Source organism: Myotis brandtii, unplaced genomic scaffold (assembly GCF_000412655.1).
Source record: "Myotis brandtii unplaced genomic scaffold, ASM41265v1 scaffold253, whole genome shotgun sequence".
Lineage (NCBI taxonomy): Eukaryota > Metazoa > Chordata > Mammalia > Chiroptera > Vespertilionidae > Myotis > Myotis brandtii.
In genome coordinates, this window is record NW_005359590.1 from 2,460,780 (window position 1) to 2,485,335 (window position 24,556).

Here is a 24,556-nt window from a genome sequence, read left to right on the forward strand (position 1 = left end):
CCCCCCCCCCCCCCGGCAATCACCACTGTTGTGCATGGTCCATGAGTTTTTTCTCTTTTTTTCTTTTTTGCTCAGTATTTCCACCCCTGCAGCCAGCACTTCCTCCCTGACAGCTGCCGGCCTACCCCCTATCTATGAGTCTGTCTTTTGCACTATACTGTTTATATCACCTTTCCTTTGAATATCTATATATATAAAAGCCTAAGTGACCGTTACGACCGGTTGACCAAATGACCCATCAACCAGTTACTATCATGATGCACTGACCACCAGGGGGCAGACACTCAACGCAGGAACTGCCCCCTGGTGGTCAATGCACTCCCACAGCCAACCTCCCGCAGCCTGCCAATCTCCCGTGGTCTCTCCCTCTGCTGGTTGGCCCCGATCAGCCACAATCAGCCACAATCACTGGCCAGGCTGAGGGACCCCACCTGTGCACAAATTCATGCACTGGGCCTCTAGTTGTTTCCATAATAAGGCAGCAGCTCCCAGTATGAAGGAAAATCTTTCTTTGGAGTTATCGCGCTATTAAGAGTTTCAGGGACTCTGTCAATAAAGCATTTGTTTCCCTAATCTCTGCTGTAATAATTGCTCATTAAATAAATATAATAAAAGCATACTTTTCAATAGCTAAATATGCTAAAAGGTTAATATAATTTAAAAAATTAGAAATTCTGCTAAATTGATTCAGTTATCATTACTTCTCATTATTCATACCAATCACTGGTCCACATTAAGGTTAGATGAACCATAATAGTAACCTAAAAGGCTTGGATTTTTTTTGCTAAGAGATGCATTTCCTTAAGTCATTCTCTAACTTCCGCCACCCTCTTGATCCTCCAAGAGGTACATGATCTCTCTTCTTTTTAAAATTCTTCTCTATATCTGAAGGTCTAAGATTAGCAAAAGGAGAGTGAGTGCATAATAATAATTAATAATGAGTTAATTTTTGTTAGGAAACCTTACTGTACAATCACTGATAGAGTATTTTTATGTTAGCTTTAATCTCTCCTAATATTATTACTTTTTCTTTTTTTTTTTCAGTTCCATTTTAATTATGCTTACATTTAAAGCTTTCTATTTAAATTTCACCTTTTTATTTACCCATGGGGATTATTTGGAAGAATCTTAATAGTTCTGTTGATTTAAAAAAAATATTTTTACTTATTACAAGAATAAAAACATTGTTACTTCCATTAAGAATGGTAATAAAGTTGTCTGAATTTTCTACTTATGAGCACTTCTGTTAATAATAGTACTGCTATCATCTAAATAGGAACGAGTTCAAAAGACCTTTCCTCATCCAATTGATAAATGGGCTATTGCTGATGCACAATCTGCCATAGAGAAACGAAAACGAAGAAATCCCCTCTTACTGCCTGTGGACAAAATCCATCCTTCACTGAAGGTAATAAAAAAATTAAACATTGGGGAAGTTCTTCATAAAAAAAATACTTATATAGCATTGCTATGTACATATATACACACACATACAGTATTTAAATAGCATGATCTATGTTATTGTATATGTGCACTTGCGTGTGTATTTGTACTTACACGTACTTATATATTTCTTAATATGTGTACACAATAAAAATAAGTATACTTTGATAAAAATCAGATTGTTTCAAATAATATTAAAAGTTAGTGATAAGCAATAATGCATCTTTGTGGCATCTTCTGATGACTACTACTCCTGACTTATTTTCAACCTTAAGAAGATGCATAATGCCAAAAACTGTGAGTTCAAAACTGTTTTTAAATTAATCTGTATTTATCACAGATATTTTTATATACATTGGAAAGTAGACTAGGGAATATTATTTAATCTACAGGAAATACTTGGTATACATGGATTTGAATACCCCTTGGTAACAATTCTAAGACCCTCCCTTTCTATATATATATAGAAACCATTGTAATTTGGGAATATTGGTTAAAGCAAGGTCCTTGAAGATAGCAGATACTTGTCAAATAGGTTTTGGGTAATGTATTAAGAAGTTTTCAGTGAAGTCCAAACGAAGATTTCTATATTAAAATGAACTGTCTCTTTTAGTTAGATACTAAAGGCAAATTTGTTAGATTAGGTGTCTCTCTTTCTCTCTCTTTTTTTTTTTTTTTTGGTGCCCTTGACCAGGAATTGAACCTGAGACCCTTTGGTGCGCAGGCCAACGCTCTTACACTGAGCCAAACTGGCCAGGGCAGATGTCTCTTTCTTAAAAAAAACCCTGGTACTGGGACCAATAATTCATTTTATATCTTATGGTATCTGTAAGTTTAGACTTTAGGTTTATAGAGAATCCTTTGTAAGTGATAATGTTAAGTGAAATTTTTAAGTGTCTGACTAGTACTTGATAGTGTCATTTTTTAGAATTAAATTGTTTATTTTTTTCCACAGGAAGTTTTAGGGTACAAAGTGGACTACCATGTGTCCTTATATATTGTGGCTGTACTAGAGTATATCTCAGCTGATATTTTGAAATTGGCTGGTAATTATGTTTTTAATATTCGACATTATGAAATATCTCAGCAGGACATTAAAGTGTCAATGTGTGCAGATAAGGTAAGTGTTAGAAGGAATTTAAATTAAACTTGAATAATAGAGACTATATATTACTTCTACCTCCCACTTTTTTATTATTATATTAGTAATTTTTATAACTCCTGGTTTTGGAAGGCAGAAAAATGCTGGCTTTACAGACTAACCAGGATATTTTAGGATTTTTCATCATGTGACAAGATAGGAATCTCTTTTTCCCCCAACAAGAATCTTTTATCTATAGGAAAAAAGCATGCAGAACCTCAAACTAGTTTAAGAAAGGTAGTGTGACTTTTACAGTTGTTGTTTTTTTGAGTTTTATATTTTTAGGAACAAATAGTGTACAGAGTATTCAGCATAAGTAATTTTGAAAAACATAATTTGTTTTCATAGAATAGTTTAGTGGGGCACAGGTAGAGAGAAAAAGACTTTGCAATGCCAAACTTACTTCCTTTTGATAATTTGTTATACTTCTTCCTTCCTGGCTGTAAGCTACTGAGGAAAGAAATTGAGTCTTTATTTTTTTCTCTCTCCTCCTTTTCTTCCCTTTCTACTTGTCCTTCTTTTTTTCTTACCCGTTAAGTCAATATTTTTGAGTACCTGTCATGGACCAGTCACTGTTCTGAGAATTGAAGATACAGCACTGAAAAAGTCAGCAAACTATGTTAAAAGGAATTTATTTTAATGGGAAATAAAAATATTATAAACAAATAATTGCATTACAATGTAATTAAAGATATTAAATGAATAAGTTAAAGGTATAAGGGAGACCAGGAACCCTTCACAAAGAGGCTGCCTAAACTAGACCTCTAAGGGTGAGTGACCCCCAGGACCTGGCATATGCCGGTGGTTCTCTACTTTGTACATCAAAATTACCAGAAAGTTTTTAAAGAATACTGATGCATCTCACCTGCAAAGATTCTAATTTACTGAGCCTGGGTTGGGCCTCCAAGCCTCAGTATTTTCAAATTTTTTGAAAGTATCCCAAGTGATTCTGATAAGCAATTATGATTGAGAGCCACTATCCAGGGGTGGGCAAACTTTTTGACTCGAGGGCCACAATGGGTTCTTAAACTGGACCGGAGGGCCGGAACAAAAGCATGGATGGAGTGTTTGTGTGAACTAATATAAATTCAAAGTAAACATCATTACATAAAAGGGTACGGTCTTTTTTTTTTTTAGTTTTATTCATTTCAAACGGGCCGGATCCGGCCCGTGGGCCGTAGTTTGCCCACGGCTGTACTATACCATAGTCTCAAAAATAATTTTTTACTTAAATTTCATAGTAGAAATTCTTTCTTATTTCTATTTTTACTTTGAAAATTATGATTGCATGGCTTTTTAAAACTTGTTTTTATCTCATACTTTTAGTAAAATTTGCCTGTTCCCTGAACCACTTGAGAGTAAGTTTCCAACATAGTTTAGTGTCCTACAAACAAAAACATAAGCACAGTTTAAATTTATTCATTTATTTATTTTACTCAATGGGCCCTAATCCACTACTTCATTAAATTGTCCCAGATTTGGCCAGTGGGGCTCCTTCAAGTTGGCTTCTTTGTCCCTATCATCTTTGAACACTCTCTTTTGACATAAGATGTTCTAGGTTCAACTTGTTCTTTACCTACTGCTCAAGTCTGGAATTGGTTGTTTCCTAAAATATCCTGGTTCTGTTTTGTGGCCTATGGTATTTAAAAACCAAGATCTGGATGCTAGATGAGCTTATTGCTATTTGAGTGTCATTGTTCTGGTCTCTTAGAAATTTCAATATAGGAGTTTACATAGGAAAGAAAGAAGATTGCTACTAGAGGACTGAAGCCAGTGGAAAAGATTTTGAAAGGGGAACCAGGGAGAGTAGGAAAAGCTATACAGAGAAAATTATATTTGAGCTAAGTGATTAAAATGGCTGTGTATTTGTCAGATAAATAAATGTGATAGTTGTAAGGAAGGTCAGAGAAGACATTCTAGATTTAGACTGAGGAGAATACAAGGAACTGACCAGATTTAAGAGATGTTTCTGAATTACAGTTAACAGGATTTGGGGACAGATTTTTTTTTTAATATATTTTATTGATTTTTTACAGAGAGGAAGGGAGGAGAGGGACAGAGAGAAACATCGATGAGAGAGAAACATTGATTCAGCTGCTTCCTGCACACTCCCAACTGGGGATGTGCCCGAAACTAAGGTACATGCCCTTGACCGGAATCAAACCTGGGACCCTTCAGTCCTCAGGCCAAAGCTCTATCCACTGAGCCAAACCAGTCCGGGCTGGGGACAGATTTAATATAGAAGTTGGAGAAGTGGTCAGTCTAAGGTAATGACAAGTTTTCTAGTTATGATGATCAAGTACATAATGTTGCTATTAGTGATGCTGAGGTGGAGTACACCTATATAGGTTTGGTCAGAAAGGGAGATAACTAGCAAGTCTTACATAACACTTATCTAGAGTCCAGAGCGATGCTGAAGCTAGAGATAAACATTCAAGGAATCATTATCATCTACATAGTCATTGGTAATCATCTAAGAAGATGAGTTCACATAGGAGAAAGTATAGCAGATGCAGCTGACCACATTTAAGAAATATTTCTGAGTTAGAGTCAACAAGATCAGGAGGGCAGTGTTTATTTTGTTCATTGCTATATTTTACCAATATCTAGCACAGTGGCTGGTGATTAGTCAATCAGAAGTTTAAGAATGAATGAATGAATGAATGAATGATTATCTCATAGCGTGTTGTCAGAATTTTCTCTCATCTCTTTGAAGTTGTTTTATGTTTTGGAGTTTCCTTGTTGAGATTATGCCTTTTTTCCCCCTGAACTCTAAGAAAGTAGTTTTCAGAATATATAAGTAGGTCCAATTTTTCTTTATTAACTATTTTTAAAATATATATATTTATAGCCCTAGCTGGTTTGGCTCAGGGTATAGAGCATCAGCCTGCAGACTGAAGGGTCCCGGGTTTGATTCCAGTCAAGGGCACATGCCGGGTTGTGGGCTCGATCCCCAGTGTGGGGCGTGCAGGAGGCAGCCAATCAATGATTCTCTTTCATCATTGATGTTTCTATCTCTCTCTCCCTCTCTCGTCCTCTCTGAAATCAATAAAAAAAATATTTTTTTAAAATAAATGTGATAATTGGAAGGGAGGTAAGAAATTTTTAAAAATATATTTTTATTGATTTCAGAGAGGACGAGAGAGGGAGAGAGAGATAGAAACATCAATGATGAAAGAGAATCATTGATTGGCTGCCTCCTGCACGCCCCACACTGGGGATCGAGCCCACAACCCAGACATATGCCCTGACTGGGAATCAAAAGGTTACCTCCTGGTTCATAGGTCGACACTCAACTACTGAGCCACGATGGCCAGGCTATTAACTATTTTTAATTGTGAAAAGTATGGTCATCTTTTTCTTACTGCTTCTGATTTACAACCAGTTCTTGCCTGTTGGCTGACTTATGTAGCAATTTTTCCTATTTTCTGAAAGGGGAAATTGTTGCTATAACAACTTATGCTTCTGTGGGGTGATTGGTTTTAACAAATGAATTTAATAGTAGTTGTTAATGTTATCCTTCAGGAAAGCATCACACTTTTCATCTATCATGTGCCTCTACTATAGTATCATTTCATTTTTTTTTTCTCCTTTGAACACATCTAAGTGCATATAACCATCCTTACAGTAGGGCAAGGAACTACTATTTTGAATGTCTGCTATTTGCTAGACATAGTAGTATGCATTTTATACACATTACCTCATTGAATTCTCTCATCAGTTTCATTTTATATACTAGAGGCCCAGTGCATGAAAATTCTTGCATTCGGGAGGGGGGGTGTCCCTCAGCCCGGCCTGCATTCTCTCGCAGTCCAGGAGCCCTCAGGGGATATTCAGCTCCCATGGGGAGCGGGCCTAAGCCGCAGTCTGGCCTCCCTCTGTGGGAGGCGACCCCAACGGGCCAATCTGGGGATGGCAAGCGGCCTCCCCCACCCCGAATTACCCCACCCCAGTTGCAGATGGCCTCCCTCTGCAGGAGGCATCCCCAGCGAGCTGATCTGGGGACAGTGAGAGGCCAGCCCCACCCTGAATCGCCTCGCTATCGCTGGTGGCCTCCCTCTGTGGGAGGCGACTGGGCGGGCAACCGGGATGGTGCTGGCCCCCATCGCCCCGCTGCTGGTCGCTGCTGCCGCCTCCCCATCATTGTCCCCTCCCTCTGCCCACTGGCATGTGCCTTGACTGGCCTGGAGCCACCTGCTCGCAGGCCCCCCCACACACACACCGGTTGTTCCACTATTCGGTCAATTTGCATATTATGCTTTTATTATATAGGATAAGGAATCTACCTTTAAAAGAATAATCATCTGTAATCACAGGTGAATGAGTAGTTGAACTAGGATTTTGACTGAGTTGTTCTTTGCGCACACACACACATATTTTACTATTAGATTTATCTTATTTCCAGAAATATTTATTTTCTCCCTTCAACTTTTCATATTTCTCTTATTTTGAATTTTTTCATATATTGGCCTGTAATATAGACAGCTCTCATTGTTTAGTATAATGTTTTAATTGCAAGTACTTTGAGATGGTTTTATAAAAGTAAGGAAAATAAGTCATGCACTATTGATTTATTTCTCAGGTTTTGATGGACATGTTTGATCAGGATGACATAGGTTTGGTTTCTCTCTGTGAAGATGAGCCTAGTTCTTCAGGTGAATTAAACTACTATGACCTTGTCAGAACTGAAATTGCAGAAGAAAGACAGTATCTGCGGGAACTAAATATGATCATAAAAGTGTTTCGAGAAGCCTTTCTTTCTGACAAAAAGCTGTTTAAACCTTCTGTAAGTAACTTTTTGGGTTTGAAATTCTGTCTACCCTAAAGTTTAGATAGCAGCTTAAAATCATAAATAGTAACTTTAGGAGTATATAAAACAAACATTCTTTCATGTAGTACTTCTGGGTTTTTAAAATATGTAAATTATTATACTAACTAAAGGCCTGGTGTACGAAATTCATGCATGGGTAGGGGGGTCCCTCAGCCCGGCCTGCACCCTCTCCAATCCAGGAACTCTTGGAGGATGTTCGACTGCCGGTCAGACATCCCTCTCGCAATTCAGGACCGCTGGCTCCTAACCGCTCACCTGTCTGCCTGCCTTATCGCCCCTAACCACCTCTGCCTGCTGGCCTGATGCCCCTAACTTCTCCCCAGCCAGCATGATCGCCCCCTAACTGCTCCCCTGCCAGCCCGATAACCCTTAACTGCCCTCCCCTACTGACCTGATTGCCCCTAACTGCCCTCCCCTGCCGCGCAATTCAGGACCGCTGGCTCCTAACCGCTCACCTGTCTGCCTGCCTTATCGCCCCTAACCACCTCTGCCTGCTGGCCTGATGCCCCTAACTTCTCCCCAGCCAGCATGATCGCCCCCTAACTGCTCCCCTGCCAGCCCGATAACCCTTAACTGCCCTCCCCTACTGACCTGATTGCCCCTAACTGCCCTCCCCTGCCGACCTGATGATTCCTAACTGCTCTCCCCTGCCGGCCTGATCGCCCCCTAAGTGCCCTCCCCTGCCGGCCTGATCACTCCCTAACTGCTCCCCACTGCTGGCCTGATCGCCCCCAACTGCTCCCCCCTGCCGGCCTGATCGCCCCCTAACTGCTCCCCCCTGCTGGCCCGATCACCCCCTAACTGCTCCCCTCTGCTGGCCTGATCGCCCCCTAACCGCCTCTGCCTGGGCCCCTGCCACCATGGCTTTGTCCGGAAGATGTCCGGTCTAATTAGCATATTACCCTTTTATTAGTATAGATGTAATAAGTTTGATGATAATGAGAATTTGATGCAAAATGAGAAAGGGGAATTATACTGGAATGAAATCGTTTTTCTGCTATGCAGCATCTAAGATTTATTATCGTTCATTTGAAGATGGTGAAAAAGATGAACGGTCTAGAAAAGACATGCTTTCTCCTGTCTTTTTGTGTGTTTGTTTTTTGTTAATCCTCACCTGAGGATATTTTTCCATTGATTTTTAGAGAGAGTGGAAGGTAGGGGAGAGACACAGAGAGAGAAACATTGATTGGTTGCCTCCCACACACATCCATGGGTTGGGGATTGAGTCTGCAATTCCCTTGACTGAAATCAGAACCGGGACCCTTTAGTCCCTGCGCTGACGCTCTATCCACTGAGCCAAACCAGCTAGGGCTCTCCTGTCTTTTGGTAGGTACTTTAAGGCAGTACTTTAAAGTTTTAACAGTGGAACTTTTTAAGGATAAAAGTATGCAAAATATCACATTAACAAAGGCAGAGCTGCTCTGTTAAAAGACAGGGCAGGAGAGGTGAGAGTAGGATGGAAGTTTTTGTTCATCTTTTTATGTCTGTAGCTTTGAAAGTCAACTCTAAAGAATTCAGGTAAGCAAATACTCTTTTTAAAAAAAATATTTTTCCTATATACTAACCATGTAATATCAAAAAAAGAAATGAAGAAAAAGAATTTTGTCTGCAATAGCAACAAAAAGGATAAAATACCTGGGAATAAACTTAAAAGAACTGAAGAACCTATATACCAAAAACTATAAGGCACAGGTTGTAAGAAATTGAGAAGACACAAAGAAATGGAAAGATATTCTATGTTCATGGATTGGAAGAATCAACATAGCTAAAATGGCCTTATTACCTAAAGCAATATAAAGACTTTATGCAATCCCCATCAAAATCCTTATGACATTTTTCAAAGAAATAGAACAAAAAAACCCATCAAATTTGTATGGGACCACAAAGGACCCTGAATAGTCAAAGCCATCCTGAAAAAAAAACAAAAACAAGAAACAACAAATCAGAGGTATTATACTCCCTGACTTCAAATTATACTACAAAGCTACAATAATCAAAACAGTATGGTAGTGAGTCAAAACCATACTGCCTGCTTAATAAATGGTACTGGGAAAATTAGAAAACCACATACAAAAGAATGAAGCTAGACTGCTATTTTTTAAAATAGGTTTTTATTGATTTTGGATGAAAGGAGAGAGGGAGACATCGCTGTGAGAAACATTGATGAGTTGCCTCCAGTACACACTGGGACTGGGGACCAAACCCACAACCTGGCATGTGCCCTGACTGGGAATTAAACTGGTGACCTTTTGGTGCACAGGACCATGCTCAACCAACTGAGCCACTGGCCAGAACTAGACTGCTGTTGGACACCAAATGCAAAAATTTAATGGATTAAAGACTTAGTATAAGACCTGAAACAATAAAAATACATAGAAGAAAACATAGGTGCTAAACTTAGGGACCTTGATCTCAGAGAGGCTTTTGTGAACTTGACCCCAAAGACAAAAGAAGCAAAAGCAAAAATAAATGAATGGGAGTACATAAAAATGAAAAGCTTCTGCACAGTAAAAGTAACCATAAACAAAACAAAAAGGCAACCAACCATATGGGAGAAAATGTTTGTAAACAATACTTCTGAAAACGGACTATTATTCAAAATATACAAAGAACCCATACAACTTTAACAACAATAAAAACACAATTTAATTTTAAAAATGGGCAGAGCCTCTTTCCCAACTTGCTAGATGGTAAGTGAAAAAGATGAGAAGCTGGATACTAAGGAGAAAAACCTGAAGCCAAGAAAACTGATGCTGATAGCAAGGTTAAGAAGGGTAACTCAAGGCCAACACACCTAAGAAGGGGAAGCCCCACTGCAGCTAAACCCTGTGCTAGTGAGAGGAATTGGCATATATTCCTAGTGGGCTATGTATTCCTAAAAGGCCATTTGCAAGAGGAAGTATTCAGCAGCTAAAGCGAGGATTAAAAAGTGAAAGGAGAAAGTTCTTGGTACCATCAAAAAACCATTTGGTGGCAAGAAGAATTATGGTACCCAAGTGGTTAAGCTTAGCAAAATACCTAGATCTTATTCTACTGACGATGCACATCTAAAGCTGTTGAACCACAACAAGAAACACTTCAGTTAACCTGTAAGAAAACTGTGGGCCCACATCATTCCCCAGTGACCATTCTGATTATCCTCACTGGGCACCACAGAGACAAGAGGGTGGTTTTCCTGAAGCATCTGAACAATGGCTTGCTACTTATGACTGGACCTCTGTCCCTAAATTGAGTTCCTCTACAAAGGCATAGAACACACCAGAAATTTGTCATCACCACCTCCACTAAAATTGGTATCAGTGGTGTGAAAATCCCCAAACATCTCACTGATGCTTAATTAGAGAAGAAGCTAGCCAGTGTGGCTCATTTGGTTGGAGTGTTGTCTACCACACCAAAAGGTGGCAGGTTTGTTTCCCAGTCAGGGCACATACCCAGGTTGCAGGTTCAATTCATGGTCAGGGTTGTGGGTTTGATCCACAGTAGGGGCATGTGTGTTTCTGTCTCACATCAATGTTTCTCCCTCAAAAAGTCAATAAAGATTTAAAAATAATTTATTTTTAAAAGAAGAGGCTGCACAAGCCTAGACACCAGGATGGTGAGCTCTTTGACAGAGAGAAAGGGACATAAGAGATTATAAAACAATGCAAGGTTAATCAGAAAACCGTGGACTTGCAAATTCTGCCAAAATTCAAAGCTGTTTCTCAGCTCCAGGGCTACCTTCGCTCTGTCTTTGCTCTCACAAATGGGACTTATTCTCACAAATTGGTGTTCTAAATATCTTATGACGAATCTAATTAAATACCCGATCTGTTTAAAGAAAGAAATAAAAAATAAAAAACTGGCCCTAGCTGGTTTGGCTCAGGGGATAGAATGTCAGTCTGTGGACTGAAGGATCCCAGCTTCAGTTCCAGTCAAGGGCACATGCCCGGGTTGTGGGCTCGATCCCTGGTAGGGGGCGTGCAGGAGGCCGCCGATCAATGATTCTCTCATCATTGATGTCTCTCTCTTTCTCTCTCTCCCTCTCCCTTCTTCTCTGAAATCAATTTTTAAAAATGTATTTAAAAAATAATGATAATAAAAAATAAAAATAAAAAACTGGCCAGAGGACCTGAACAGAACTTTTTCCCAAGAAGATATAAAAATGGCCAACAGATAAATGAACAGATACTCAACTTTACTAGCTATAAGAGAAATGCAAATCAGAACCACAGTGAAATGGTACCTTAGTGGCTATTATCAATAAGATAAGAAATAAGTGTTGGAGAGGATATGGAGAAAAAGGAACCCTCATACACTGCTAGTGGGAATGTAAATTGGTACAGTCACTATGGAAAATAGTATGGAGGGCTCTCAAAAAATTAAGAATAGAGCTACCATATGACGCAGCAATCTGGATTCTTTTCTAGATGCCTACCCCCAAATTTTGAAATATTTATTTGTAAAGGTATTTATATCCAGGTGTTCATTGCAGCATTATTTATGGTAGCCAAGATATGGAAACAACCAAAGTATCCTTCAGTGGATGATTGCATAAAGATGTACATATGTACAATGGAATATTACTCACCCATGAAAAATGAAATCTTACCATTTGCAAAAACATAGATAGACCTAGAAGGTATTATGCTAGGTGAAATAAGTCAGACAGAGAAAGATATATATGATTTCATTTGTGGAATTTGAAACACAGAAACAGAAACAACTTATAGATATAAATAACAAATTGGTAATTGCCAGATGGGAGGAGGTAGGGGATGGGTAAAAATGGTGAAAGGGATTAAGAAGCACAGATTGCCAGTTATAAAAATAGTCATGGACATGATATTATACATACAAAACCCTAGAGACTCCATCAAAAAACTACTAGACTTAATACATGAATTTGGCAATGTAGCAGGATACAAAATTAACCCCAAGAAATCTGAGGCATTTCTATACACCAATAGTGAACTTTCAGAAAGAGAGATTATAAAAACAATCCCATTTACCATCGCACCAAAAAAATTAAGATACCTAGGAATAAACTTAACTAAAGAGGTAAAAGACCTCTACTCAGAAAACTACAGGACATTGAAAAAAGAGATAGAGGAAGACATAAACAGATGGAAGAACATACCGTGTTCATGGATTGGTAGAATCAACATCATTAAAATGTCCATACTACCCAAAGCAATCTATAAATTCAACGCACTTCCCATTAAAATACCAACAGCATATTTCACAGACCTAGAACGAACTCTCCAAAAATTCATCTGGAATAAAAAAAGACCCCGAATAGCTGCAGCAATCCTGAGAAAGAACAAAGTAGGTGGGATCTCAATACCAGATATCAAGCTGTATTACAAAGCCACTGTTCTCAAAACTGCCTGGTACTGGCACAAGAACAGACATATAGATCAATGGAATAGAATAGAGAGCCCAGAAATCAGCCCCAACCAATACGCTCAATTAATATTTGACAAAGGAGGCAAGAACATACAATGGAGTCAAGACAGTCTCTTCAATAAATGGTGCTGGGAAAATTGGACAGATACATGCAAGAAAATGAAACTAGACCACCAACTTACACCATACACAAAAATAAACTCAAAATGGATAAAGGACTTAAATATACGACCGGAAACCATAAAAATACTAGAAGAATCCAAAGGCAACAAAATCTCAGACATATGCCAAAGCAATTTCTTCACTGATACAGCTCCTAGGGCAGTTGAAACTAAAGAGAAAATGAACAAATGGGACTACATCAAAATAAAAAGCTTCTGCACAGCAAAAGAAACCATCAACAAAACAACAAGAAAACCCACTGCGTGGGAAAACATATTTGCCAACGTCATATCTGATAAGGGCCTAATCTCCAAAATTTATAGGGAACTCATACAACTTAACAAAAAGAAGATAAACAATCCAATCAAAAAATGGGCAAAGGATCTAAATAGACACCTTTCAAAAGAGGACATTCAGAAAGCCAAGAGACATATGAAAACATGCTCAAAGTCACTAATCATCCGAGAGATGCAAATCAAAACAACAATGAGGTACCATCTCACACCTGTCAGAATGGCTATCATCAACAAATCAACAAACGACAAGTGCTGGAGAGGATGTGGAGAAAAAGGAACACTTGTGCACTGCTGGTGGGAATGCAGACTGGTGCAGCCACTATGGAAGACAGTATGGAGTTTCCTCAAAAAACTGGAAATGGAACTCCCATTTGACCCTGTGATCCCACTTCTAGGAATATATCCCAAGAAACCAAAAACACCAATCAGAAAGGATATATGCACCCCTATGTTCATAGCAGCACAATTCACCATAGCTAAGATTTGGAAACAGCCTAAGTGCCCATCAGTAGATGAATGGATTAGAAAACTGTGGTACATCTACACGATGGAATACTATGCTGCTGTAAAAAAGAAGGAACTCTTACCATTTGCAACAGCATGGATGGAACTGGAGAGCATTATGCTAAGTGAAATAAGCCAGTCAATGAAGGAAAAATACCACATGATCTCACTCATTCATGGATAATAAAGACCATTACAAACTTTTGAACAATAATAGATACAGAGGCAGAGCTGCCTCAAACTGATTGTCAAACTGCAGTGGGAAGGCCAGAGAGGGTTGGGGGGCAGAAGGGAGGGGAGTAAGAGATCAACCGAAGGACTTGTATGCATGCATATAAGCATAACCAATGGACATAAGACGCGGGGGGGTAGGGGAGGCCAGGGGATTGTCAAGGAAAATCTAATAAAAAAAAAAATAAAAGTGCTTTTGGGGAAATTGCAGTTCCAATTAGACCCATAGGCCATCATCCCAGCAAACTCATGGCCAACCATTTGAACATTGTGTCACTAGGGACATGTTTGACAAAGTTCAGCATAAGGAATATAGTTGATAATATTATAATAACTATGTATGATGTCAGATTGGTGCTAGACTTATATACACTTTATAAGGTATAGAAATGTTTGATCACATAATTGTATACCTAAAACTAATATAATATTTTATGTCAACTGCAATTGAAAAATAAATTTTATGCACCCATATGTTCATAGCAGCACAATTCACCATAGCTAAGATCTGGAAACAGCCTAAGTGCCCATCAGTAGATGAATGGATTAGAAAACTGTGGTACATCTACACGATGGAATACTATGCTGCTGTAAAAAAGAAGGAACTCTTACCATTTGCAACAGCATGGATGGAACTGGAAAGCATTATGCTAAGTGAAATAAGCCAGTCAATGAAGGAAAAATACCACATGATCTCACGGGGATTGTCAAGGGCGGGGGGGAAAAAAAGGACACATATGTAATACCCTTTGTAATACTTTAAGCAATAAAAAATAAATAAATAAATTTTATAAAAACTATTCCAGAATCTATATTTTCCAATAAATTTATTATGTGTAATCCAAAAGGCTTTTAATTTCCCTTTCTTATTTGTTATTGACTTTTGCTATGTTTTAGAATATATTATATGTCTTGGAATATATTAGTAAGTGGTTGGGTAAGCTACACCCTTAATATTTATATTACTTTAACAACTTTTAAACAAAATTCTCAACCTCGCATCTTGACCTTTTTTATTTTTTCAGGACATTGAAAAGATTTTCAGTAACATATCAGATATACATGAGTTGACAATAAAACTTTTAGGTTTGATTGAAGACACAGTTGAAATGACTGATGAGAGCAGTCCTCACCCCTTAGCTGGCAGCTGTTTTGAAGATTTGGCAGAAGTAAGTTTATAAAACTACTTTATTCTCATTTAAATCTTAAATGCTGTTATTAAGAAATTTAGTAAGATTTTTTTGGTAAAAATTAGAAGACACTACCAGCTATTATAAAAAATACTTAAAATTTAACCAATAGCAACGTACAGTTACACTCTATTTATAATGACACTTTATAGTGTGTGTATGATAATACTTATAGTGAAAGTTGATAAAATAGTAAGTTTTAAGTTTTTTTAATGCAAATGCATTTTAAGTAAAAGAAACTTTATTGACCAGAGCTGTTTAGCTTTTGTGAATTTTAGTCTTAATTTCCAAAATTTGAAAAGGAAGTTTGTATTTTAATTTTGTTTCCAAAGTGAAAATCATTTTGTTGTCCTAAATTATTATAAAAGTAATGTAATTTACTGTAAAAATAATCACAAAGAGGTAAATATAAATTAAATAAAAATCACTTCGTTTTGCAACATGCAGAAGTTATCCTTATAGCATACAGTATTTTCTACACACACATACATATGTGTACTTACAAAAATAGGATCTTACTCTCTTATTACCTGCTTTATTTTTTTCGATGAATGTATCACAATTGTTTTCCAGGTTAATAAAAGTACTTCAGCCCAATTTTTAAAGTCCGAATAGTACCACGTTGTTATGGAGACACCATAACATTTTAACTATCTATTATCATTAGGCATGTATGTTGTTTCCATTTTTGTTATTGTAAATAATACTGCAACAAACATATTCATAATGTGACTTCATAGTCTAATAATTGTTTTAGAATATATTCGTAGAAGAGGAATTGTAGTACTAAAGACTTGGCATGTTTTTAGAACTTTGAAACATTTTGCCAAATTTACTTCCAAATAAATTCTAGTATATGCAGGCTTTTTTCCCCACACCTCCACTAACTCTGAGATTATGCCATTTTGCCAGTCTAGTGGTAAAAGAAACTCCAGCATCTCACTGTTGTTGTGTGTTTTTTTTAACTAATGATGTTGAACATCTTGTCATACTCATTGGCCATTTCTTTTTAATTTCTTTTGGAAAACAGGATTTTCAAAGTACATCTTTAGAGTTCATGTAAATTTTCTAATTTTTATTTAAATTTTTCTGAAAATATAGGTCACTTTTATACATCTATTTTATATACAATGAAATATAGTATTGAAAATATTCAGTTACTGATGCCTAACCAAAATATTCAGCTTTGCTTTTTATTAGAAAGTTTTTATATTGTGATTACTTGGCATATTAATTTGTAGTTTGCTTGCCTGCTATACTCTTAAAGATACTATGATTCAAAAACAATTTTCTAATTTTTACAAAAATATTTTTTTATTGATTTCAGAGAGGAAGGGAGAGGGAGAGAGAGCGAGATTAGAAACATCAGTGGTGAGAGGGAATCATTGATTGGCTGCCTCCTGCAGCCCCACACGGGATGAGCCTGCAACCTGGGCATGTGCCCTCACCTGGAATCGAACCGTGACCTCCTGGTTCACAGGTTGACGCTCAACCACTGAGCCACGCCAGCCAGGCATTTTTGTTTTGTTGTAAAATATATATTAAAAAATTTGCCATTTTAACCACTTTTAAGTATACAATTCAGTGTCGTTAATTAAATGCACAATATTATACAACCATTACCATTATCTATTTCCAAAACTTTTTTACCACCCTAAACAGAAACTCTACTCATTAAGCAACAACTCCCTCTTTTTCCCACCCTCCAACCATGGGTAATTTCTAATCTACTTTCTGTCTCTATGAATTTGCTGATTCTAGATATTTTATATAACTAGAATCATACAATATTTGTTTTTTGTGTCTGTTTATTTTACTTAATGTTCTCAAGGTTCATGCATGTCATTGCATGTATCAGAACTCCATTTCTTTCTATGGTTGAGCATTGTATGTATATATCATGTTTTGTTTATCCACTTATTTGTTGATGAACACTTTTGGTTTTTTTCTGCCTTTTGGCTATTGTGAATAATGCTGCAATTACATTGTTACACAAGTATCTGTTTGAGTCCCTGTTTTCAGTTCTTTGGGGTACATACCTAGGAGTAGAATTGCTGGGTCATATGGTAATTCTTTGTTTAGTTCTCTGAGGAACTGCCAAAAATATTTTCTATAGGGGCTATACCATTTTACATTACCACTGGCAATAGATGAAGGTTTCAATTTCTCTACATTCTTGCCAATACTTGTTATTTCTGAAAAACATGCTATATTTTTTTAAATACAGAAATGAAACAAACCTCTTAGTTTTAACTAAACATTGGAGATATTGATTATTATCAAATAGTAGGAATTTAAATATAAACATTGGACAAAATATGTGTAGTTTCTGTCTTGTTATTTTACTGTATATTAGTCTTTGCTTTCTTTTTCTAATCTTTATCCAAAAGAACAGTACCATCAAAGAGCGGTATCACTTTTTGCTTTCTTTGAAAGTATCCTAAGTATAAACTTATTTCAACGTAGGCAAGACTAACTGAAATTTCAAATCTCAGCCTTCTTTTACTAATAGATACACTTTTTACTTATTGGGGGTAATGTGCATAAGCATTTTAATAGTTTGATACTTGTGAACACAAAGTCAGTGACCTATTTTAAGACTAGTAGCTTCCTGTGATCAATAGCTCATGGTCTCAAGGTCATTGTTTACATTTTAAAAAAAATTCTCAGTTACAGCCATAGTTACTGTTTGCCCCTCCAAAGTAGATGGCAAAGAGTTCTAAAAAATTTGCCATTAAATAATCTGTGCCATATTAATAGAAAAGATGATCTTTTAAACCTAACACATTTTCTTTTTTAAAAAATAGGAGCAAGCATTTGATCCTTATGAAACATTATCCCAGGACATTCTTTCACCAAAATTTAATGAACATTTCAGTGAGTTGATGGCCAGACCTGCAGTGGCTCTACACTTTCAGGTAAATTTAAAGTCATTTTTTAAAGTAAAGCAACTAAAGAACTATTTTACCAATTCATTCTAAATATTTGTAATTCTAGGATCTTTCACAAAGCAACTGAGGAAAATTGTCACCAATCTTTCAAAATCTGTTCATTTTTTTAAAAATATATTTTATTTATCTTTTACAGAGAGAAAGGGAGAGAGATAGAGAGCCAGAAACATCGATGAGAGAGAAACATCGATCAGCTGCCTCCTGCACATCTCCTACTGGGGATGTGCCTGCAACCCAGTACATGCCCTTGACCGGAATCGAACCCGGGACCCTTCAGTCCGCAGGCCGACGCTCTATCCACTGAGCCAAACCGGTTTTGGCAAATCTGTTCATTTTAACCCTATTTTAGATTGAAAAAACTAATCTGTTTTTAATATAGAAATCTTTTAAAGAATGCCATCACACATACTGATCTGGCAAATTCTAGATCTGGGATATAGAGATGATTATGGAGAGCTATTTCAGGTTCTTATTTTCAACAAGATAGAACTGAAATCATCAGGAGTGGAGAATATCCTTATGTGTACTCATACCGATTTCTCTATCAGGCCTATAATTTAAGGAGATAAATATATTAATGGGAAGTATACACATTAATTGGTTCAGTAATACAGTTAGATAAAGTGAAAGTAAGTGGAGACAAAATTTATATTTTTACTTTTTAACACTAAACGAAGGTTATGTTGGCTTTGATGATCCTTGACTACTTATTGCTGTAGAAACTTCCTGATCTAGACAGGCTCTTCTCCCTTAGCATATTAATATGGTCAAATCTTTATTTTCTTAAAACAAGCAATAAACCTTGTCATGTTCTTTTTTTGTTTTTTCCCCCTTTGTAGCCAATTATCTTCATATTACTTTTTACCATTTTTCATTAAACTTCTACCACTTGTGTCTTAATCAGGGTATAACAATAAAAACTGCCTTGACAATCAACTTAACCATGAAACCAAGTGGATATTTTTATTTCATATTTATGTCTGTAATATTTGTGAGTCCTCCTCTTGTCCTTTTGGCTCCCATGATACTTTCTCCTAATTTTCATCTTCTCTGATTTCTTCTTCTCAGTCTCCTTAATTGCAGGCTCCATGGTCAACCTCTGATTTTCTGTCCCTCTAATGCTCTTCTTGAGTGACTTTTTTTATACCCTTTGCTTTAGCTACTGCCTATATGCTCGTGACTTCATATTTGTTTTTTTTTTCATTAAATTTATTGGGGTGACATTGGTTCATAAAACCATACAGATTTCAAGTGTACAACTCAATAAAATATTATCTGCATACTGCATCCTGTGCCTATCACTCCAAGCAAAGTCCCTTCCCATCCTTATTTCTCCCCCTTTGCCCACATCAATCCACTCCCCACCTCCCTTTCTCTCTGTGTCACACACACATGTATATACATACATACTAAAGGCCCGGAGCACGGATTCATGCACCAGTGGGGTCCCTCAGCCTGGCCTGTGCCCTCTCGCAATCCAGGACCACTCAGGGATCCCCGCATCGGGCCAAAACCTGCAGTCTGACATCCCCCAAGGGATGTAGTAGTGCGTGAAGCAGCAGGCGGCTGGGGAGGAGCCTGAACTCAGGCCAGGTGCCTTGCCGCTCCCGCTCATCCCGCCCCACTGTGCCCCAGATATTCAGTGAAGTTGAAAGAGTTAGGTAAAACCCCTTTGCAGGTCAAACTCACTTGTACTGTATAAACTTTAAAAAGCTAAAGTAATGCTTCATTTAAAAAAATTATAAAAAAAAATTTTTAGGTGGGGAGAGGAGTTGGGGGGAAAGAAGGGATCAACCAAAGAACTTGTATGCATATAAGCATAACCAATGGACACAGGCGGGAGTGGGGTGTGGGGAAGGCTGAGAGAGGACAACAGGGGAAAAGAGGACATATGTAATAATTTCAATAATAAAGAATATAAATAAATAAATTTTTAGAATTTGTATAGCACACCTTAAAAATATGAGCTTTGGCCCAACTAATAGTTGCCAAGTCTATTGAACAAATTACAATTTAATTTCAATTAATATGTGAGAATTATGGGAGTGTTTATCTATGAGGATATCTTTTAAAGGCAACATACGAGATTCTTTCTTCATATTATATATTACTGTCTGTATTTATCTGAAGGGAAATACCAATTTAAATAAATCATGCATAATGATATTTAAAACCAACATGACTGACTTTTAAATCTCTTGTATATTTTGGAAAATCATGTATTCTACAGACTATTAGTTTTCTTTTAAAAAATACATGTTGTTATTGATTTCAGAGAGGAAGGGGGAGGGAGAGAAAGATAGAAACATCAATGATGAGAGAGAATCATTGATTGGCTGCCTCCTGCAAACCCCACACTGGGGATTGAGCCCGCAACCCAGGCATGTGCCCCAACCAGGAATCGAACGGTGACCTCCTGGTTCATAGATAGATGCTCAACCACTGAGCCACACCAGCCAGGCCAGACTATTAGTTTTTAAAACTGAGATATATGTAACCCTTGCTTTATCTGACCAACTGGCTATATTGGGGTTCCAATGACTCCCTCCTTAGGTTCAATTTGCTAAATTGGCTCAGAGAAACATTTTACTTACTAGATTACTGGTTTATTATGAAAGTATATAAAAGGAAAATGATATTAAGGGGTATGAGGCATCAGCCAGATGAACAGACAACATGCGATGAGGTTCCCAACAAAAAAGCTTGTCCCCATGGAGCTTGGGGCCTCAGCATAGTGGCACATGGAAACATTCTGGTTCCCCAACATGTAAGTTCTCCAAAAAGACCAATGAACTCCCTTCCTGGATTTATATGGAGGCTTCATTAGGTAGTCTAGATTGACAATGTTAGTGGCCACTGGAAATTGAACTCAATCTCTAGCCCCTCTTCCCTCCCCTAAATCAGGCCTGGGAGTGGGGCTGAAAATTCCAGACCTCTAATCACAGGGTTGGTTGGTTCTCCTGGCAACCAGCCCTAGTCTAAAAGTCATCATTAACATAACAAAAGGCACCTTTTTGCACTTTTTTTCACTCTCTAAACTTCGAAAATTCCTAGGGTTTGGGGAGCCTGGAACTGTGATGTAGATGAGATATCTTATAAATCACAATGTCACAAGTTCATTGAGTACAAAGCAAAGATTCCAAGAGAACTTTGATTGTTAAAACTCTTGGTAGTTGAGATGGCATGTCATGTCTACCTATGTCTTGTCATATATATCTAAGAATTAAGAAGTGAGATGGATGTAGCAGGGTGAATATTAACTTTTTAAAAAACCAACTGAGCTACACTGGGTGGGCAAGAGTGTACTTTTTAAAGTTAATTTTTGGAGGCAGAAAGCAGCAGTGGTTTAACTTTTATTTTACTTCACCATTCATTGGACAGTGGGAGAAAGAAGATGGAGACTTTTGTGGCATGTGCCCCAACCAGGAATCGAACGGTGACCTCCTGGTTCATAGATAGATGCTCAACCACTGAGCCACACCAGCCAGGCCAGACTATTAGTTTTTAAAACTGAGATATATGTAACCCTTGCTTTATCTGACCAACTGGCTATATTGGGGTTCCAATGACTCCCTCCTTAGGTTCAATTTGCTAAATTGGCTCAGAGAAACATTTTACTTACTAGATTACTGGTTTATTATGAAAGTATATAAAAGGAAAATGATATTAAGGGGTATGAGGCATCAGCCAGATGAACAGACAACATGCGATGAGGTTCCCAACAAAAAAGCTTGTCCCCATGGAGCTTGGGGCCTCAGCATAGTGGCACATGGAAACATTCTGGTTCCCCAACATGTAAGTTCTCCAAAAAGACCAATGAACTCCCTTCCTGGATTTATATGGAGGCTTCATTAGGTAGTCTAGATTGACAATGTTAGTGGCCACTGGAAATTGAACTCAATCTCTAGCCCCTCTTCCCTCCCCTAAATCAGGCCTGGGAGTGGGGCTGAAAATTCCAGACCTCTAATCACAGGGTTGGTTGGTTCTCCTGGCAACCAGCCCTAGTCTAAAAGTCATCATTAACATAACAAAAGGCACCTTTTTGCACTTTTTTTCACTCTCTAAACTTCGAAAATTCCTAGGGTTTGGGGAGCCTGGAACTATGATGTAGATGAGATATCTTAAAATCACAATGTCACAAGTTCATTGAGTACAAAGCAAAGATTCCAAGAGAACTTTGATTGTTAAAACTCTTGGTAGTTGAGATGGCATGTCATGTCTACCTATGTCTTGTCATATATATCTAAGAATTAAGAAGTGAGATGGATGTAGCAGGGTGAATATTAACTTTTTAAAAAACCAACTGAGCTACACTGGGTGGGCAAGAGTGTACTTTTTAAAGTTAATTTTTGGAGGCAGAAAGCAGCAGTGGTTTAACTTTTATTTTACTTCACCATTCATTGGACAGTGGGAGAAAGAAGATGGAGACTTTTGTAAAGTTAAAGTTCCCATACCTGGGTGTTCGGTTCTTCTAGATACTTCCCATACTTAAGACTTTGACATTAACATGTGTATTTGAATTTAAGAATGAAGTCAGAGTTTTTGCAGAAAAAGAGTCTGATCTGACTGGTTTTTTTTTTTGACAGTGAAGATTGGATCTGTCAATTAAGTGATATGACAGACATTTTTAATAAATTAAATGAGCTAAATCTGAAATTTTTAAAATCATTGTTTGGTGAAATGTATTAAAATCATATTTACAATATATATATAACATCCCCCCCCCCGAAATATCCTTTGTAACTACTTAAATTTAAAGCATTTCAAATGGTGACATAAAAATGTGAGAAAAAGTTCATCACTTTTCAAAATTCCTGTAGAGTATGTGGAGCCCCAATTTTTTAAAGAAAAGCTGAGAGGACTATAGTGAAAGTTATTTTAGCCATGTAAGAGATGATGAAATTTAAGTATTTAACAACTTTAAGGAGTAAAAATGAGAAAAAAACTTAATTGACAGCTCTTCAATTTTAATAAAGAACATGTTTTTCATTATAGTTTTGTTAAGTCTGTTTCTTGTAATTTCAAAAGGTATTTCTGTTCGGCACTGCTGTTATATATCCTTGATATCAGCGGTATAATATTATATCTTTTTGCTTTGCAGTCCATTGCTGATGGTTTTAGAGAGGCAGTTCGTTATGTCCTTCCACGTCTTATGCTAGTGCCTGTGTATCACTGTTGGCACTATTTTGAATTATTAAAGGTAAGATGAAAGCTTTCTGAACCAAAAGTACTGACATTTATGAGGCTTAAAAACTAGTTTTTTTAATCTGATCAGATTATTTTAAAATACTTTTTATTCATAAAAATAAATTATCTTAAATGTTTACTTCTTATTACAGAACATGAAGAAAAGCTTGCATTTCTTACTTATCTTCATGTCATTTCCATGTGGATAGAGATAGGAAAATGTATCTTCATCTGTCATTTCATAATATAGACGCTCAAAGTACTAATGTTATAAAGAAAAAGTTTACTTTTTTCTTAAGTTAATGTTTTTATTGATTTTTTTTAGAGAGAGAAAAAGGGCGAGGGAGAGAAAGATAGAAACATCATTGACGAGAGAAACATTATTGATTGGTTGCCTCCTGCACACCCTCTACTGGGGACCAAGCCTGAAACCCAGGCATGTGCCCTGACTGGAAATCGAACCAGTGACATCTTGGTTCATGGGTCAACACTCAACCAACTGAGCTACACTGGCTGGGCAAGAGTTTACTTTTTAAAATTAATTTTTGGAGGCAGACAGCAACAATGTTTTAACTTATATTTAATATTTTTTAAAATATATTTTTATTAAATTCAGAGAGGAAGGGAGAAGGAGAGAGAGAGAGAAACATTAATGATGAGAGAAACATTATTGATTGGTTGCCTCCTGCACACCCCCCTACTGGGGATTGAGCCTGCTCCCTGGGCATATGCCCTGACTGGGAATTGAACTGTGACCTCCTGGTTTATAGGTCCACACTCAACTGCTGAGCCACACCGGATGGGCTTAACTTTTGTTTTAAATAAATAATAACTTTTATACATAACACTGTTCTAAATTTTCATCTTGCTTTAACTTATTAAGAAAAATACTTCTGAAGTTGACATATTTTTTCATGCAGTGTAGTATTCTTCCTTTTTTAGCTAGGACCCAAACAACATTTAAAAAAGAATTATGGTAAAACTTGAACTCTTTTTAAAGATCAATAAACATAAAAATATATTGTATTCTTAAACATTCTAATAAGCAATATAAACTTTATTATGGTACATTACATACTTCTCAGAAAAGTATGTAATAAAACATAAACATAAGTGTGTTACATAATAAATAAATATAATGTGTAAATACCCCAAAGCTAAACCTCTACCCTAACTTTAATGGCAGTTACTTCCTTGCTTTTGATTCCAGTTTAAACACATATGTATATATCACT

At 37.1% G+C, this 24,556-nt stretch overlaps 1 protein-coding gene and 1 pseudogene across 1 annotated transcript in view; both read left to right on the top strand.

Annotated features, from left to right (window-relative positions):
- SOS2 (son of sevenless homolog 2 (Drosophila)) overlaps positions 1-24,556 on the top strand; it is a 97,710-nt gene that overhangs the window by 30,363 nt on the left and 42,791 nt on the right. The window contains 6 exon segments of the mRNA XM_005867905.2: positions 1,277-1,408; positions 2,399-2,563; positions 7,167-7,370; positions 15,019-15,162; positions 17,991-18,101; positions 23,236-23,334. Of these exon segments, the coding sequence (XP_005867967.2) occupies positions 1,277-1,408; positions 2,399-2,563; positions 7,167-7,370; positions 15,019-15,162; positions 17,991-18,101; positions 23,236-23,334 (855 nt within the window).
- On the top strand, positions 9,921-11,277 carry LOC102259119 (annotated as a pseudogene).